This window comes from Nerophis lumbriciformis, linkage group LG03 (assembly GCF_033978685.3).
Source record: "Nerophis lumbriciformis linkage group LG03, RoL_Nlum_v2.1, whole genome shotgun sequence".
NCBI classification, from domain to species: domain Eukaryota; kingdom Metazoa; phylum Chordata; class Actinopteri; order Syngnathiformes; family Syngnathidae; genus Nerophis; species Nerophis lumbriciformis.
In genome coordinates this window covers 22,724,633-22,742,127 of record NC_084550.2, presented here as the reverse complement: position 1 = coordinate 22,742,127, position 17,495 = coordinate 22,724,633, and the positions used below count along the sequence as shown (strand labels likewise).

General features: G+C 43.8%; 2 protein-coding genes across 2 annotated transcripts in view; both read left to right on the top strand.

Moving 5' to 3' along the window:
- Positions 1–100: 100 nt before the first annotated feature.
- Positions 101–9,414, top strand: LOC140678583 (solute carrier family 22 member 13-like). The gene is made up of 10 exons (XM_072912822.1): positions 101–472; positions 545–648; positions 2,794–2,948; positions 3,015–3,183; positions 3,242–3,365; positions 3,441–3,541; positions 3,606–3,820; positions 3,903–4,011; positions 4,787–4,993; positions 9,291–9,414. Exons 1-10 carry the CDS (start codon positions 101–103, stop codon positions 9,352–9,354), a joined length of 1,620 nt encoding a protein of 539 aa, XP_072768923.1. The 3' UTR covers positions 9,355–9,414.
- A 1,385-nt stretch (positions 9,415–10,799) lies between these two features.
- Positions 10,800–17,495, top strand: part of LOC133581436 (uncharacterized) — a 41,692-nt gene continuing 34,996 nt past the window's right edge. The window contains exons 1-6 of the mRNA XM_061935450.2: positions 10,800–11,203; positions 11,276–11,379; positions 15,264–15,418; positions 15,487–15,655; positions 15,728–15,851; positions 15,936–16,030. Of these exons, the coding sequence (XP_061791434.2) occupies positions 10,832–11,203; positions 11,276–11,379; positions 15,264–15,418; positions 15,487–15,655; positions 15,728–15,851; positions 15,936–16,030 (1,019 nt within the window). The 5' untranslated portion in view covers positions 10,800–10,831. The remainder of the gene's footprint in view (positions 11,204–11,275; positions 11,380–15,263; positions 15,419–15,486; positions 15,656–15,727; positions 15,852–15,935; positions 16,031–17,495) is intronic.

Genomic DNA, 17,495 nt, shown 5'->3' with positions numbered 1-17,495 from the left:
AGAGACCGAGCCCTCACTTGAACCGGTTTCTCACAATTTTCTTATTTCAACACACAACCAACATGAACACTTGAGGACACAACTATCTCGCACAGGGAAAATGGCTTTTGGGGAGATTCTGCAGGCCATTGGAGAATTTGGAATTTTCCAGAAGCTCATACTTTTTGGATTAACTCTTCCAAATATATTTATGATTGCTTCTCTGTGTAGTTTTCTTTTCATCCAGTCTGATCCAGAGACACATTGTAACACGGACTGGATCCTCAAGGCTGCTCCCAACCTGACGTTGGAGGAGCAGCTGAACCTGACCGTTCCTCTGGAGCAGGATGGTTCTTTCAGCAGGTGTCGCATGTTCGATCCAGTGGACTGGGACATCGGATCCATCAGAGACCGTGGACTCAATGAGACCACGGTGTGCCAGAACGGTTGGGTGTACTACGACACGACGTACGAGTCCACCATTGTCACTGATGTAAGTGACTAAGCGCTAATTTGCTGTCTCGGTTGTTTCAGACATGCTAATTCTGTGAGTGTTGCCTCGTAGTTTGATCTGGTGTGTGACAGGTCCAACGTACCTGCACTGGTGAAGACAGTTTTCATGGCTGGTTGTCTTGTTGGTTCTTTCGTCTTAGGACCTCTTGCTGAATCGTAAGTAACTTAAAGGGCCATACTTTGGGCTTTATTGCATAGTTCTCGACCTAAACATCTCTACAGGTAAAGTCACTCCCAAATTAGACACAACGTTGGTTTTACCTTGTTTTCTAAAGAGTTTCAGGACCTTTTGAAACGCCCATTTTGAGCTCCAAAATGTAACTTGCCTGCTAACGCCGCCTACCGAATCGGAGGCAATTTCTTATAGTATGTGTTCTGGTAGCATCTTCATCCCGAATCACGAATTTGGAGGAATGATCAAATAACTCTTCAGCCTATTCGGGAATCGCGGGCTTTCCCTTGATAAATTCCAAAAATTCCCAGATTTTCCAGAATTTCAGGTTTTCCAAGACATTTTTCCGTCCATCCATTTTCTACTGCTTGTCCCTTTCGGGATCGCGGGGGTTGCAGGAGCCTATCTCAGCCGCGGGACATTTGCCATTTTTCAAACTTTCACCATTTCCACATTTTTCAACCTATTCAAACCATTCCACATTCAACACATTCCACCATTCTGGAAATTCAAACTATCATTTTTCCATGTTCAAAGAAATTCCAGGGTTTTCCAGAATTCCTGCTTTTCCAAATCCCCATTTCCACCCTTTTTTCTGGCGACTACTCCTACCACATTTTTCAACGCATTTCAACCGTTCCATTGTCAAAGCATTCCTCTTAATCAGGACAAAAAACGAAGTTGTTTTTTTGAACTAGAAAAAAACCCGGTTTTCCCAAAACTCCAGGACTTCCGTAATACCATTTTTCAATTCAACATGTTTATACTTCAACATTTCTCGACCGATTTGAAAGTGTACAGGGTTACAGAACAGGAACGCTGATGGGTCACCACCAGGCGCCCCGTAAAAGATGGGAACAAGGTAAACGCTGGGGGAGGAAAAAAATAAAATAAATACAATTTGGAGCCTAGTCTGGAGTGGGAAAAATCCTCCATAGCAGAGCATGTATACATATTACAACATCTCGAGACTAGCAACAGAGGGGAGGGAGTGAGGGGCCATGGTGGCAGGCTGCAGCTCTTCAGGCGCTGCCCATCCGTCCATCACCCCTAAGGGATTCGCGTCAAGGGCGTTGGATGGGGGGTGGGGTATGTGTGTGTGGCGTATATTTTTGTGTGTCTCTATTCCGCGGCCTTGATGTCGTGCAGTCGCTAGTCCAAAGTCTACAACAACAGGTATTGTTAGAATAATTGTTTTGAAATTATCACAAAAATTTTGTATTACATTGTGTTCCTGACAAGAAGACAAAAGGCTGTCTTTTGAAACCTACCAAGAGTAAGGCTCGTAAAACTCCACTGTGTAGGGGGGGGGGGGGGGGGGGGGGGGGGCGCAAGAAGGTGTTCCTGTGTTCTCTCATGTATGGTAATCAACAGAAGGATGTTGTTCTGGCCCAAGGACTTCAAAGCGGAGAGAACCAAGGATCTGCCCAATTTCCAGACAAACTCTTTTTGAAGTATTTTACGAACTCTTTTTGAACTATTTTACGGAACTTTTTTTGAACTATTTTACGACCTCTTCTTTTGAACTGTTCGGTAACCAAAGGCAACGCTGTTTACGGCTCACTTCCCACTGGAAGCAGCGGTGGTCAGGTGGGGGGAGAAAGTCAAATAAAGAAGGAGGAGTGCAATCTTTGGGCAGAGCGTGCTGGAGATTGTAGAAGGATACAATGTCCGGGCGACTCTCCTCAATATATTGAGTCCAAATTGAATTGTTTCTGTTTAATTCTTTGCCTCTTGTCTTGTTTAATAGATGTCATCAGTGTTTGAACCTGACAGGTATGCGTCCATGAGAGACAAGAAAGTAGTTTGTTGTTTCTTCACCGCACTGTTCTTCGGGAGAGTCAAAGCCGGGGAAACAATTAGTGTGGCACTTGTTGTTGCTTTTATTAGTGAAAAAGTTACTTCCTGCATTGAATTTGCCGTGCTTCTGATGCTGTCTTGTTGACATACAACTACACCAAGAGTAGCGTGCCACGTTACGTCAAACACATCGGTAACGGCGCTGTAACATATATAAAAATGTTCAATCGGATTGATTGTTACTGGTAAAAGTTGTTATGTCATGTCATTTTTCCTAACACTGGTGAAGAATAAATGGATGATTAAGTATCTGGAATGTCCATTTTTAGATTTGGACGTCTGAGAACAACGCAGGTACCTGCCGTGCTCATGATGGCGTGCAGCTTCATGGCCGGAGCGGCTCCAAATATCTATGTCTACATCGTGGCACAGTTCCTGGTTGGGATTGGTTGCGGCGCATATCGAATGAACTCCACTGTATTAGGTATGACATACGACAGGTGGGGGCTTTAACTTGTGTACAACTTGAGTGTAAAAAATGTCTTTATAGCCACAGAGTGGATAGGAGTCACCAAAAGGTCCTATGCCTCCTGTTTGAGTCAAGTGTTTGCTGCAGTTGGACAATGTTTCATGGCTGGACTGGTCTACGCCATTCGGAAATGGAGAATAGCTCAATACGTGCTGGGAGCAGCTTATTGCCCTTTGGTCTTCTACATGTGGTATGTCTTGTTAAATAGTGACTATTTTTTCCTTTTTGACTCCAACCTTTTATTCAAGGTGGATTCCAGAATCTGCCAGGTGGTTGTTGTGTCAAGGGAGAATTGAGGAAGCAAAGACGCTGATCAAGAAAGTGGCCTCAATAAATAAACAGGAAGTCCCAGAGAATACTTTGGACTGCATGGTGTGCTTTATAAAATAACCCACTGAATTATTTATTCCAGTCTTTAATCGTTTGTTCTTCTCTTGAACTACGCAGCTAGAGGAACATGAGGGAAAAGAGGTCGAAAGTGGAGCCATGAAAATGCTTTTAACCACAAGAAAGCTGCTGATTTACTTAATAATTTCGTGTTTTTTCTGGTGTGTAAAAACATTTAGTTATTTAATTTTACATCCTCTCATTTATTTCTTTTTTCTCACCTAGGTTTTCGTCATTCTTAGGCTACATTTGTATTTCTCTCAGTGTTGGAACATTTGGTTTGAACATCTTCCTGGTTCAATTTGTGTTTGGAATCGCAGAAATACCCGCACACTTTCTGTGCATCTGGTTTTTGGAGTTGTTGGGAAGAAAAATGTCTGTGATTTTAACCCTCCTGGCAGGTGGCTTGGTCAGTGTCCTGACCGTGGCTTTCTCTCAAGGTGAATCCATAATTTTTCACAGAAATGATGCCTTAGCTTGGACATATTACACTCACATATCTTTCACTTGTTCCCATTCCAGACAAAGCTGTTGTTATTCTCGCTCTTTTAACAACAGGGAAGTTCTTTTTGGACTGGAATATTTCGGTGTCTATGGTCTACTCTCAGGAGCTGTTCCCCACTTCAGTCAGGTAAGCAATATATATACTTTGTATGAATGTTCTCATTCATCCAGGTCATTGTAATCTCAGGGCATTCAATAGATGGACTGTTTGGTTTGTCTTAGAAGACTTTTCCCCGCTGATCTGAGTAGGTTTTAACAGATCATGCTCATAGACTTAGATTGGTCAGAAGTAGTCCTAGACTTAGATTGTTTAGATCTAGTCTAGCGGCTAGTGCCAAAACCCTAAATATTTATACACTACTGCAAACGTCTTCTAAGACAAACCAAGCAGTCCAGTTGCAATCCATTGAATGTCCTGAGATCAACATTTACAGTATACTGTGTATTCTTCTCAGGGTCATGGGGTTGTGAAGGCCATGGCTTTGTTTTAGTTCTCAAAGTAAGGCCATAAAGCAGGGATATTAAACGTAATTGTTTTGGGGCCCACGTTTCCAGAAAGCTAAGAACTGAGGGGCTTCTGTCTTCACTTTAGGCCTATTTTGTATATTCTAGAGAACCAGCGTCTTCTACTGTAGACATTTGATTTTGATTCATTTATTTTGTCAGAGTTACAGGAGCGCTGTGCTGTTTTTAAGAACCTTCTGCAAAAAAGCTAGTCAATCATTTGAATGAATGTATATTAGTTCAGTGTAAGTATATCAATTTTGTCATGGAGGCTACTGGGGGCTTTCCTCCTTATACGACGGCCCTGCGTATAACATATAGATTTTTTTTTTCAAGTTTGTGTCAACATTTTATTCCCAGTGTTCTGTACTTCCAGTTAAACTCTTCTCTCTCCTCAGGCAAACAGCTGTTGGGTTATTGTGCATAGCTGGGCGAGTAGCTGGTCTCCTCTCTCCATCAATCAACATGTTGGCCTTTTATCACTGGTTTTTACCCAGCGTTATCTTTGGCACCCTTTCAATGCTTAGTGGAGTTCTGGGTTTCTTCCTCCCCGAAACCAGGGGCAAAGAACTGCCGGATTCTACCCGTGAGGTTGAGGGCAACAAGTAAGCCAACTAATTGATCTGTTTCTAGCATATAGTCTATGCTATGTTCTGGTGTTGGTGTGTTACGACAGTGAAGTGTGGTGCCGTAAAGCAGATTGACCTGCGCCATCTGGAAGTGCCGTAAATTAAAATAAACACTCGTGTTAGCACACAGTCAAGTCTGCGTATCCTCGGATATAACATTGGCGACAAGGATGCCGCTTCCTTTTTCTCCTTTGCCTCCCTTTATCGCTCTGCCAGGCGAGCTGCCTACCCCTTGGTCCTGCTGGCATTTGTCTTTTTAGCGACCATCGGGCTAACAATGCTAGGCCATTCTAATCCACAGCCTGGGTAGCGAGGGTTAAAGGATTTTTAACACTCTTGGACCTGCGCAGAATTAAACGGACTGTGTTGCTTTGCTTTTCGGACATTTTGCTGGCTCACAGAGTGTTATCATCCGGTGAATCATCTTCTGCCAGCGGCGACAACACGTTGGGGAGTTGGTACACAACTACGTCACCGATCTCGGCTACCTAGCGAGCCTCTGCAAATTTGGCCTTTTGGAAGAAGAAATGCCTCCAAATCTGAGGCCAAGGTTCTCAGCAGGAAACGGATGGTTTGTACAGAGAACGAGACTCTGTCCCAGGTGGAGGAGTTTAAGTATCTCGGGGTCTTGTTCACGAGTGAGGGAAAGATGGACAAGGAAATTAGCCGGATAATCGGAGCAGCTGGGGCAGTTTTGCAGTCTCTCTGCCGCTCTGTTGTGATGAAACGAGAGCTGAGCCAGTAGGCAAAGCTCTCGGTCTACCGAGCTATGTACATTCCTACTCTCACCTGTGGTCATGAAATGTGGGTCATGACCGAAAGAATAAGATCGTAGATACAAGCGGCTGAAATGAGTTTCCTAAGAAGGGTGGCTGGCATCTCCCTTAGAGATAGGGTGAGAAGTTCAGTCACCCGAGAGAGACTCGGAGTAGAGCCGCTGCTCCTTCGCTTGGAAAGGAGCCAGCTTAGGTGGTTCGGGCATCTCGTGCGGATGCCTCACTAGCGTCTCCCTAGGGAGGTCCTGGTTGCACGTCCCACTGGGAGGTGACCCAGGGGCAGGCCAAAGACCAGAGGGGGATTAAATCTCCTCTCTGGCCTGGGACGTTTCGGGATCCCCCAGGAGGAAGTTGCTAATGTTGCTCTGGAAAGGGAAGTCTCGGGGTCTCTGCTGAAGCTGTTGTCCTGCTGACCCGATTCCGGATAAGCGGTTGAAGATGTATGGATGGAAGAAGAAATGATTCGCGATCAGCTGGCTGAACGCACAACAGTCCATAAGCTACGGGAGAAACTGTTTTTGTCACCAAACGACCTGCTGTGGTCAAAAACGGTAGAAATGGCTTTTCAACTGGAGTCTGCTGCACAATTAGTATCGCGGCTAACCGGCGTAGACTCCTCCCCTGCACACTTTGCACCACTGGCTCAGACAATGGCCCCAGACGCTCAGCCCCCTGCCAACCCCTCCCCTCACGTGGACTCCGAGGTGAATGTCGCAAGACGTCAGGCCGCTACTGCACGCAAGCTGTGTGGGAATTGTGGCTCTTCTGCCCACTCTACCCTTGCGCCAACTTGCTCAGCCACAGGACAGAGATGCCAGCGCTGTCCTAAGAGAACCCACTTCTCTAAAGTGTGCCGATCTCACCTCTCTGCTAATTCTCAGCCCAGCCCGTCCCAAGTGCTAAGCCCGTCCCAAGTGCCAAGCTCGGTGGGCACCCACACAAGGCCGTTCAAGTCAAATCAAATCAAATCAACTTTATTTATAGAGCACATTTAAAAGTGGTGTACTGTAGAGCTGGGCAGTGTCTGGCTGCTGCTGCTGCTGCATCCAAGTTGCTGCTTAATGAATCAACAATAAGACGGCCCTTTCCACGACAATCAATTAAAGCAGGAGCAGAGGAGCACTACAACTATGAACACATTAAAATTGGCATGGCGGGCACTGCCACCTTCTTCGTGCGCTATGGCTCCAGAGCCCTCCCAGCATTCACCGTCCAAGTATCTCGACATGGTGCTAACCAGATGGGTTTTGACCTCTTCTGCAATAGCACACAGTCGAGTCTATGTATTCTTGGATAAAACACATGAATGGCCCACATCATGTAGAGGAATTGCGTCAAATTGATGTGTAGCATACTAAAATCTTTACCATATTTTCAAAATATTATTACCAAGTGGAGGAGTTCAAGTACCTCGGAGTCTTGTTCACGAGTGAGGGAAGAGTGGATCGTGAGATCGACAGGCGGATCGGTGCGGCGTCTTCAGTAATGCGGACGCTGTATCGATCCGTTGTGGTGAAGAAGGAGCTGAGCCGGAAGGCAAAGCTCTCAATTTACCGGTCGATCTACGTTCCCATCCTCACCTATGGTCATGAGCTTTGGGTTATGACCGAAAGGACAAGATCACGGGTACAAGCGGCCGAAATGAGTTTCCTCCGCCGGGTGGCGGGGCTCTCCCTTAGAGATAGGGTGAGAAGCTCTGTCATCCGGGGAGAGCTCAAAGTAAAGCCGCTGCTCCTCCACATCGAGAGGAGCCAGATGAGGTGGTTCGGGCATCTAGTCAGGATGCCACCCGAGCGCCTCCCTAGGGAGTTGTTTAGGGCACGTCCGACCGGTAGGAGGCCACGAGGAAGACCCAGGACACGTTGGGAAGACTATGTCTCCCGGCTGGCCTGGGAACGCCTCGGGATCCCCCGGGAGGAGCTGGACGAAGTGGCTGGGGAGAGGGAAGTCTGGGCTTCCTTGCTTAGGCTGCTGCCCCCGCGACCCGACCTCGGATAAGCGGAAGAAGATGGATGGATGGATGGATTACCAGAGGCTCTTTCCTCCTTTTTGAGAATTTGACATGTTTTAACCGTATTTAAGACACAGAGTGATCATTCTTACAGTTTCATGCAAGTGATTAGAAATAACCAAAACACACATAAATATCTCAAGAACAATAGATAGTATAGTCGGCAGGCCTGAAGGTCGAAGACGCAACTGTGCAATTGTGTACGCTTAAAACCGTTTGACGTCAATAAAGTTTAAAACAAATATATGAATTGACGTGTATATTTGCTCAAGTATTCCAATAAGTACATTATGGGGCGGCGAGGCTCAGAAGGTAGAGCAGTCGTCTGTAAATCTTGCTCACACTGGTGTATGAATGTGTAAGAATGTTTGAAGGCGGTCGTAGAGACCGTTGGCACAAATTGGTAGCCACCGTTCCGTCAGTCTACCTCAAGGCAGCTGTGGCTACAAATGTAGCTTACCACCATCAATGTGTGAATGTGCGGTGAGTGAATAATGAGTTTCACTTTCAAATGTAATCCTTTATTAAAACCACAGTTCTACAAGATTAGACTTGGACAAACTTTATGGATCCACAATTGGAAATTGATCCACACAGTATCTCAGTTTCAAAGGATGGAAAGGGTAATGCAGGTACTAAGTAGACTAAAACGGGGGACGTCTCTGCGCTGCTGACCTGTCTTGAGGTAGCAAACATAGAAGCGGTCAGGTAACAGACGGATATCATCTATTGCTGTATGGCGAGTGATTATACAGCTGGAATGAAGGAGTTCTTGAATCGAACACTGTGGGCACAAAGCTGAGGGAGCCTGTTGGAGTATGAGCTGCGCTGTCCCTCAATTGTCTGGTGGAGTGGGTGGGCAGGATTGTCCATGATGGCCAGCAGTTTGTCCAGTGTCCTCCTGTCCCTCACTGACACAAACGCCTTCAACTGCGTGCCAACAGTTTGGCCGGCTTTCCGGATCAGTTTGTCAATCCGGTTTAATTCCCTTTTGCTGGTGCTGCTGCCCCAACAAACCACTGCAAAGTACAGGGCACTAGCCACAACAGACTGATACAAGATCTCCAACAGTTTGCTGCACACAATAAAGGACCTAAGCTTCCTCAGGAAAAAGAATATGCTCATGCCCTTCTTGCATACAGCTTTGCTGTTGTCCTTCCAGTCCAGTCTGCTGTTTTAGTGGACTCCCAGGAACTTGTACTGCCCCACTATTGCCACCTCCCGGCTCTGGATTTTGTTGGTCTCCACAGGGGTCATTTTCTTCTTGAAGTCGATGACCAGCTCCTTGGTTTTAGGGAAATTAGGGAAATGACTGACCATATACTGTACAATGGTCTCGGTCAATCCAAAATGGTTTGTCGAATTGGAATATTAAATGTATATTTTTATGAATGTGCTTTTGTTTTCAACCCGTAGATATGTTGATCCGAAACAATGCAAAAAGTGTATTAATGTATGCATTTTGTGTTTTCCTGTTTCTATACAGAAATGGGATTACCCTAAAAAATGGACGGAGTGAACACGCTGGCAGCAAATCAACAAGATTTTAGTTTGGATTGGGAATACTGCATCCCTCTTTTGTTGTGTTTCTCCAAAGTGTACAATATGCGGAATAAATATTTTAATTCATATGTTCCTGGACTTTTAGTGACTCATTACGATCATGCATGTGTTTATTGGATTCTTTTTTGGGAAGCTGTTTTTATACCCAATCATGGCACCCACCTGTTCCCAATTAGCCTGCACACCTGTGGGATGTTCCAAATCAATCAATCAATCAATCAATGTTTATTTATATAGCCCTAAATCACAAGTGTCTCAAAAGGCTGCACAAGCCACAACGACATCCTCGGTACAAGGGTTCAATATGATGTCAGTCCACCTTTTGCAGCTATTACAGCGTCAACTCTTCTGGGAAGGCTGTCCACAAGGTTGCGGAGTGTGTTTATAGGAATTTTCGACCATTCTTCCAAAAGCGCATTGACCAACTGATGTTGGTCGAGAAGGCCTGGCTCTCAGTCTCCATTCTATTGGATTCAGGTCAGGACTCTGTGCAGGCCAGTCAAGTTCATCCACACCAGACTCTGTCATCCATGTCTTTATGGACCTTGCTTTGTGCACTGGTGCGCAGTCATGTTGGAGGAGGAAGGGACCCGCTCCAAACTGTTCCCGCAAGGTTGGTAGCATGGAATTGTCCAAAATGTTTTGGTATTCTGGAGCATTCAAAGTTCCTTTCACTGGAACTAAGGGGCCAAGCCCAACTCCGTAAAAACAACCCCACACCATAATTCCTCCTCCACCAAATTTCACAATCGGCACAATGCACAATGTACCGTTCTCCTGGCAACCTCCAAACTCTAGACTGGTCCATCAGATTGCCAGATGGAAAAGCGGGATTTGGTGATGTATGGCTTAGATACAGCTGCTCAGCCCTGGAAACCCATTCCATGAAGCTCTCTGCGTATTGTACGTGGGCTAATTGGAAGGTCACATGAAGTTTGGAGCTCTGTTGCAACTGACTGTGTAGAAAGTCTTTGCACTATGCGCTTCAGCATCCGCTGACCCCTCTCCGTCAGTTTATGTGGCCTACCACTTTGTGGCTGAGTTGCTGTTGTTCCCAAAATCTTCCATTTACTTATAATAAGTCGACTTTGGAATATTTAGGAGCGAGGAAATTTCACGACTGGATTTGTTGCACCAGTGGCATCCTATGACAGTTCCACGATGTAAATCATCCATTCTTTCACAAATGTTTGTAGAAACAGTCTCCATGCCTAAGTGCTTGATTTTATACACCTGTCAAGTGATAGGACACCTGATTCTGATCATTTGGATGGGTAGCCAAATACTTTTGGCAATATAGTGTATATAATATGTACATACCTATGTTTTGTAGGGAACAGTGTTCATTGTGAGTCAAATTGTGTCCAAAGGTAGTCATGTCTGGTTACTGACTGAAGTACAATAGTTAACCATTCATCTTCCTGACATTTACAGTAACACGGAGGTTTCCCACTCTGTCCCAAAATGAATTTCGGAGAGATTCTACGGCCCATTGGAGAATTTGGAATTTTCCAGAAGGTTATTCTTTTTGGGTTAACCTTTCCGAACGTAATACTGCCCATGTCTTTTTCCAGTTTTCTGTTCATCCAGTCGGATCCAGAGAGACATTGTAACACGGACTGGATCCTCAAGGCTGCTCCCAACCTGACGTTGGAGGAGCAGCTGAACCTGACCATTCCTCTGGAGCGGGATGGTTCTTTCAGCAGGTGTCACATGTTTGTTCCAGTGGACTGGGACATCAGGACCATCGGGGAACGCGGACTAAACGAGACCACGGTGTGCCGGAATGGTTGGGTGTACTACGACACGACATATAAGTCCACCATTGTCACTGACGTAAGTGCTGACTCTTGTTCTGACATATTTACCCAAAGGGATATTTTCTTATTGCCTTTTTGCTTTTTGTAGTTTGACCTTGTCTGTGACAGATCCAACATGCCGGATGTTGTGCAGACAGTCTTTATGGCTGGTATTCTCTTGGGTTCTATCATTTTTGGACCTCTCGCTGAATCGTAAGTTATTCCCAATATGGACAAAAATGATTTTTAGTCCGGGACTGGGAGTCTCAATAGCTTTCAAACGAGCATCTTGGTTAGATTGTAGTTTGGATCTTTTCTATTGACTTGAGTCTAGCAGGCAACTTTGGATGATGGGATAATTTAAACAAACTACTTTTCTGGCATAGTGACACAGCGCTTTGCTCCTTACTCATAATACAGGGGTGTCCAAACTATTGGGCTGAAAAGAATTTGGCCGGGGGGTCGAAAGCCGACTACATGCAAAGTAACTAAATATACAGTCGTGGTCAAAAGTGTACATACACTTGTAAAGGACATAATGTCATGGCTGTCTTGAGTTTCCAATCATTTCTACAAGTCTTATTTTTTTGTGATAGAGTGATTGGAGCACATACTTGTTGGTCACAAAAACGATTCGTGAAGTTTGGTTCTTTTATGAATTTATTATGGGTCTAGCTGGGTCAAAAGTATACATACAGCAATGTTAATATTTGCTTGCATATCCCTTGGCAAGTTTCAAGGCGCTTTTGGTAGCCATCCACAAGCTTCTGCTTGAATTTTTGACCACTCCTCTTGACAAAATTGGTGCAGGTCAGCTAAATTTGTTGGGTTTTCTGACATGGACTTGTTTCTTCAGCATTGTCCAGCATTGTGTGGTGTTCGGGTCTGTGGGACTCGTTTTCATTTTTTATTAAAAGAAAAATTAGAGATGTCCGATAATATCGGCCGATAAATGCTTTAAAATGTAATATCGGAAATTATCGGTATCGTTTTTTTTTAATTATCGGTATCGGTTTATTTTTTTTATTTTTTATTTTTTTTATTAAATCAACATAAAAAACACAAGATACACTTACAATTAGTGCACCAACCCAAAAATTCTCCCTCCCCCATTTACACTAATATTCTGGTTCCTACATTATATATCAATATATATCAATACAGTCTGTAGGGATACAGTCCGTAAGCACACATAAGCTGGTCCACTAATAGTACTAACCTTTAACAGTTAATTTTACTCATTTTCATTAATTACTAGTTTCTATCTGTCATGCCTGTGTGATCATGTTTTTGTTTTAGTCATGTTCGGTTTTGTTTTTGGACTTTTTGTGCACTTTTGTTTTGCCACCATAGCAACCATTAGTTTTCACCTGTCACGTCACGCACCTGTTTCACGTTTTGAGTCACGCACCTGTTTTCGTTAATCATGTCTATAGTATTTAAGTTCATTGTTTTCAGTTTGTCGTTCTGACGACATCCCACAATTATGCTCTACACACTCTTCATCCTCTTAGATCCTGCTTCATGTCCCATGCCAAAGTAAGTTTTTGTTCCATGTTGAGAGTCTTTTTGGTTTCATAGTTTGTTCTCCGCCATTGTGCGCGCCTTTTGTTTACTTCTTTTTGTAGTTATAGTGTTTAAAATAAATCATGTATTTACCTTCACGCCACATCTGGTCCAATTCACTTGCACCTCGGGAGAACAAACCACACCACAGTCCAAGTCCTGGCACTATCTAACTGTTTTTAAATTGTTTTACTTTCTTTTTTATTAAAAAAAATGTTTTTAATTTATTTATCTTATTTTATTATTATTTATTTTTTTAAAGGACCTTATCTTCACCATACCTGGTTGTCCAAATTAGGCATAATAATGTGTTTATTCCACGACTGTATATATCTGTTGATATCGATATCGGTAATTAAAGAGTTGGACAATATCGGAATATCAGATATCGGCAAAAAGCCATTATCGGACATCCCTAAGAAAAATTATACAATTAATTATTTTTTTCAAACTGAGACTCACTGACTTTGGCTCATTTTCTGTGAAGAACATATATCAGAATACATATTTAATGACCACACACCATACACCCCCTCTACACATTTCTATTACATATAAGATGTCCGGGTCCACTGGACCCGGGGCTAATAGAAGTGTGGAAATGTATGTTCTGTGTACCACACACACACACACACACACACACACACACACACACACACACACACACACACACACACACACACACACACACACACACACACACACACACAGCAGGCCTAGACAGGAGGAGGACAGAGTGTAGGTACACAGAACATCAGAGGGTCAAGTGTGCGAGAAAATGAGAGCAGACAGTGTTGACAAACAATGTTGTGGGAACCTCAGGTGCAGAAACCCCAAAGAAGAATCCCTGTGGGATGCAGAAACTGGCAGAGAAATTTTCCGTGTAACGTTCATATTGTTGTTACTCATCCAGCGTTTGTGGGTCTGATGGACCCGTTGCATTTTGTGGCTTTTGATGCCTCACAATCAAACACTTTTATGTTAAAATACTGAACAGATGTTTACCTTATCTTTACCTCCAAATTCTTCAGGAGAAGCTAAAATGATCAGCCCGAAGGTTGGGTCTTGGGCGCAGTTGGGTGTTCCAACAGGACAATGACCCCAAACACACGTCAAAAGTGGTAAAGGGATGGCTAAATCAGGCGAGAATTAAATTCCTATAGAATGTCCTGACTTAACCCTTGTGTAATGCTCATATTGTTGTTACTCAGCCAGCCTTTGTGGGTCTGATGGACCCGTTGCATTTTGTGGCTTTTGATGCCTCACAATCAAACACTTTTATGTTAAAATACTGAACAGATGTTTATTGGGATAAGGTAAACATCTGTTCAGTATTTCAACATAAAAGTGTTTACCTTATCCCAATAAACATCTGTTCAGTATTTCAACATAAAAGTGTTTGATTGTGAGGCATTAAAAGCCACAAAATGCAACGGGTCCATCAGACCCACAAAGGCTGGCTGAGTAACAACAATATGAGCATTACACAAGGGTTAAGTCAGGACATTCTATAGGAATTTAATTCTCGCCTGATTTAGCCATCCCTTTACCACTTTTGACGTGTGTTTGGGGTCATTGTCCTGTTGGAACACCCAACTGCGCCCAAGACCCAACCTTCGGGCTGATCATTTTAGCTTGTCCTGAAGAATTTGGAGGTAAAGATAAGGTAAACATCTGTTCAGTATTTTAACATAAAAGTGTTTGATTGTGAGGCATCAAAAGCCACAAAATGCAACGGGTCCATCAGACCCACAAAGGCTGGCTGAGTAACAACAATATGAGCATTACACAAGGGTTAAGTCAGGACATTCTATAGGAATTTAATTCTCGCCTGATTTAGCCATCCCTTTACCACTTTTGACGTGTGTTTGGGGTCATTGTCCTGTTGGAACACCCAACTGCGCCCAAGACCCAACCTTCGGGCTGATCATTTTAGCTTGTCCTGAAGAATTTGGAGGTAAAGATAAGGTAAACATCTGTTCAGTATTTTAACATAAAAGTGTTTGATTGTGAGGCATCAAAAGCCACAAAATGCAACGGGTCCATCAGACCCACAAAGGCTGGCTGAGTAACAACAATATGAGCATTACACAAGGGTTAAGTCAGGACATTCTATAGGAATTTAATTCTCGCCTGATTTAGCCATCCCTTTACCACTTTTGACGTGTGTTTGGGGTCATTGTCCTGTTGGAACACCCAACTGCGCCCAAGACCCAACCTTCGGGCTGATCATTTTAGCTTGTCCTGAAGAATTTGGAGGTAATCCTTTTTAGTCTCTGTAAAGCACCAGTTCCATCGGCAGCAAAACAGGCCCAGAGCATAATACTACCACCACCATGCTTGACGGTAGGCTTAGTGTTCCTGGGATTAAAGGCCTTACCTTTTCCCCTCCAAACATATTGCTGGGTATTGTGGCCAAACATCTCCATTTTTGTTCCATCAGACTACAGGACTTTCCTCCAGAAGGTCTCATCTTTGTCCATGTGATGTCAGTGTCTAACCTCCATAACCTATCTCAATGTCAACTTTAGATTCGGTCGTCAGAAAACAACGCAGATACCGGCTGTGCTCATGTTAGTGTGCACTCTCGTGTGCGCCACATCTCCAAATATCTACGTCTACATTGTGGCACAGTTCCTGGTCGGCGCTGCTCTCGCAGGCTATAGAATCAACTCCACGGTATTGGGTAGGTTTTGTAACGGGTGGGGTTAGAGAATATTGATAATATTCCGTCTGGACAAACGATCTTTATAGCTACAGAGTGGATCGGGGCTACCAAAAGGTCATTTGCCTCCTGTCTGGGCCAAATGTTTGCCGCCCTGGGACAATGTTTCATGGCTGGACTGTTCTACGTCATTCTTGACTGGAGATCAATAGAATACGTGGCCGCAGGATTGCACGCCCTTGTCGTCCTCTACATCTGGTACGTAACAGGAAACGGGTTTCCCAGTTTGAATCCTTCTTTTTGGCAGTTTATCTTTTGATATTATTAAAGGTGGATTCCTGAATCTGCAAGGTGGCTCCTGGGTCAGGGAAGACTTGACGAAGCCAAGAGGTTGATCAGGAAAGTTGCATCGATAAATAAGCAGCAAATCCCGGAAAATATGCTGGACTCTTTGGTAAGGTTCTTGTTGTTTTGGTTGAAGAGTTTTTTTTTGGTATAATTTCATCAATTGAATGCTTTCTATATCACTCATTCACAGGGATGCGAGGGAGGAGAAACTAAAACCGGAGCAATGAATGTCATGTTGACCTCAACAATTCTACTGAAATATTTGTTCATCATATGTTTTGCCGTGTAAGTAAAGTACAGTTTGACATAAAGTATCTGTACACAAAACACAAAACCAGTGAAGTTGACAGGTTGTGTAATTCATAAATAAGAATGGAATACGATGATTTTCAACTTATATTCAATTGAATAGACTGCAAAGACAAGATATTTAATGTTCAAACTCTTTTTTGTCACAGGGGCATTTTTACCACTGTGTTACATGGCCTTTCCTTTTAACAACACTCAGTAAACGTTTGGGAACTGGGGAGAGCAATTTTTTAAGCTTTTCGGGTGGAATTCTTTCCCATTCTTGCTTGTTGTTCAACAGTCCGAGGTCTCTGTTGTGCTATTTTAGGCTTCATAATGCGCCACACATTTTCAATGGGAGACAGGTCTGGACTACAGGCAGGCCAGTCTAGTACCGGCACTCTTTCACTACCAAGCCACGCTATTGTAACACGTGGCTTGGCATTGTCTTGCTGAAATAAGCAGGGGCGTCCATGATAACGTTGATATGTTGCTCCAAAATCTGTATGTACCTTTCAGCATTAATGGTGCCTTCACAGATGTGTAAGTTACCCCTGCCTTGGGCACTAATACACCCCTATACCATCACACATGCTGGCTTTTCAACTTAGCGCCTATAACAGTCCAGATGGTTCAGTTCCTCCTTGGTCCGGAGGACACGACGTCCACAGTTTCCAAAACCAATTTGAAATCTGGACTCGTCAGACCACAGAACACTTTTCCACTTTGCATAAGTCCATCTTAGATGAGCTCTGGCCCAGCGAAGCCGGCGGCGTTTCTGGGTGTTGTTGATAAATGGATTTGGCTTTGCATAGTAGAGTTTTAACTTGCACTTACAGATGTAGTGACAAACTGTAGTTACTCACATTGGTTTTCTGAAGTGTTCCTGAGCCCATGTGGTGATATCTATTACACACCGATGTTGCTTTTTGATGCAGTACCGCCTGAGGGATCGAAGGTCCGTAATATCATTGCTTACGTGCAGTGATTTCTCCAGATTCTCTGAACCTTTTGATAATATTACAGACCGTAGATGGTGAAATCCCTAAATTCCTTGCAATAGCTGGTTGAGAAATGTTGTTCTTAAACTGTTGGACAATTTTGAATTAAGCATCGTTTCGTGTCGTTCTCGTCGTATCCGGGTCTAAATTGGCTGTCAAAGTGTACCAACTTGTCGGAGTACGTCCTCATCCTTCTACTATCCAGGTGAGAGGCTTGATTTATGATTTAGAATAAAGTTTGGAGAGCAAGGAAGCGAGGAAGCAGCTGCTCAGTCGATCATGTCAAGATAGGCACGTGATCGCGGAGCTGCTATAAATACTTTGTCTGCTTTAGCACTTATAATAACAATATCACTAATACTTGGTTAATATTCAAGTCATAAAATGTAAACAGAGGCACTTTTTGAATGTTTTCGTGGGTTTTATGGGCGGAATAGAGGACCTACCATTGGCTCTGCTGT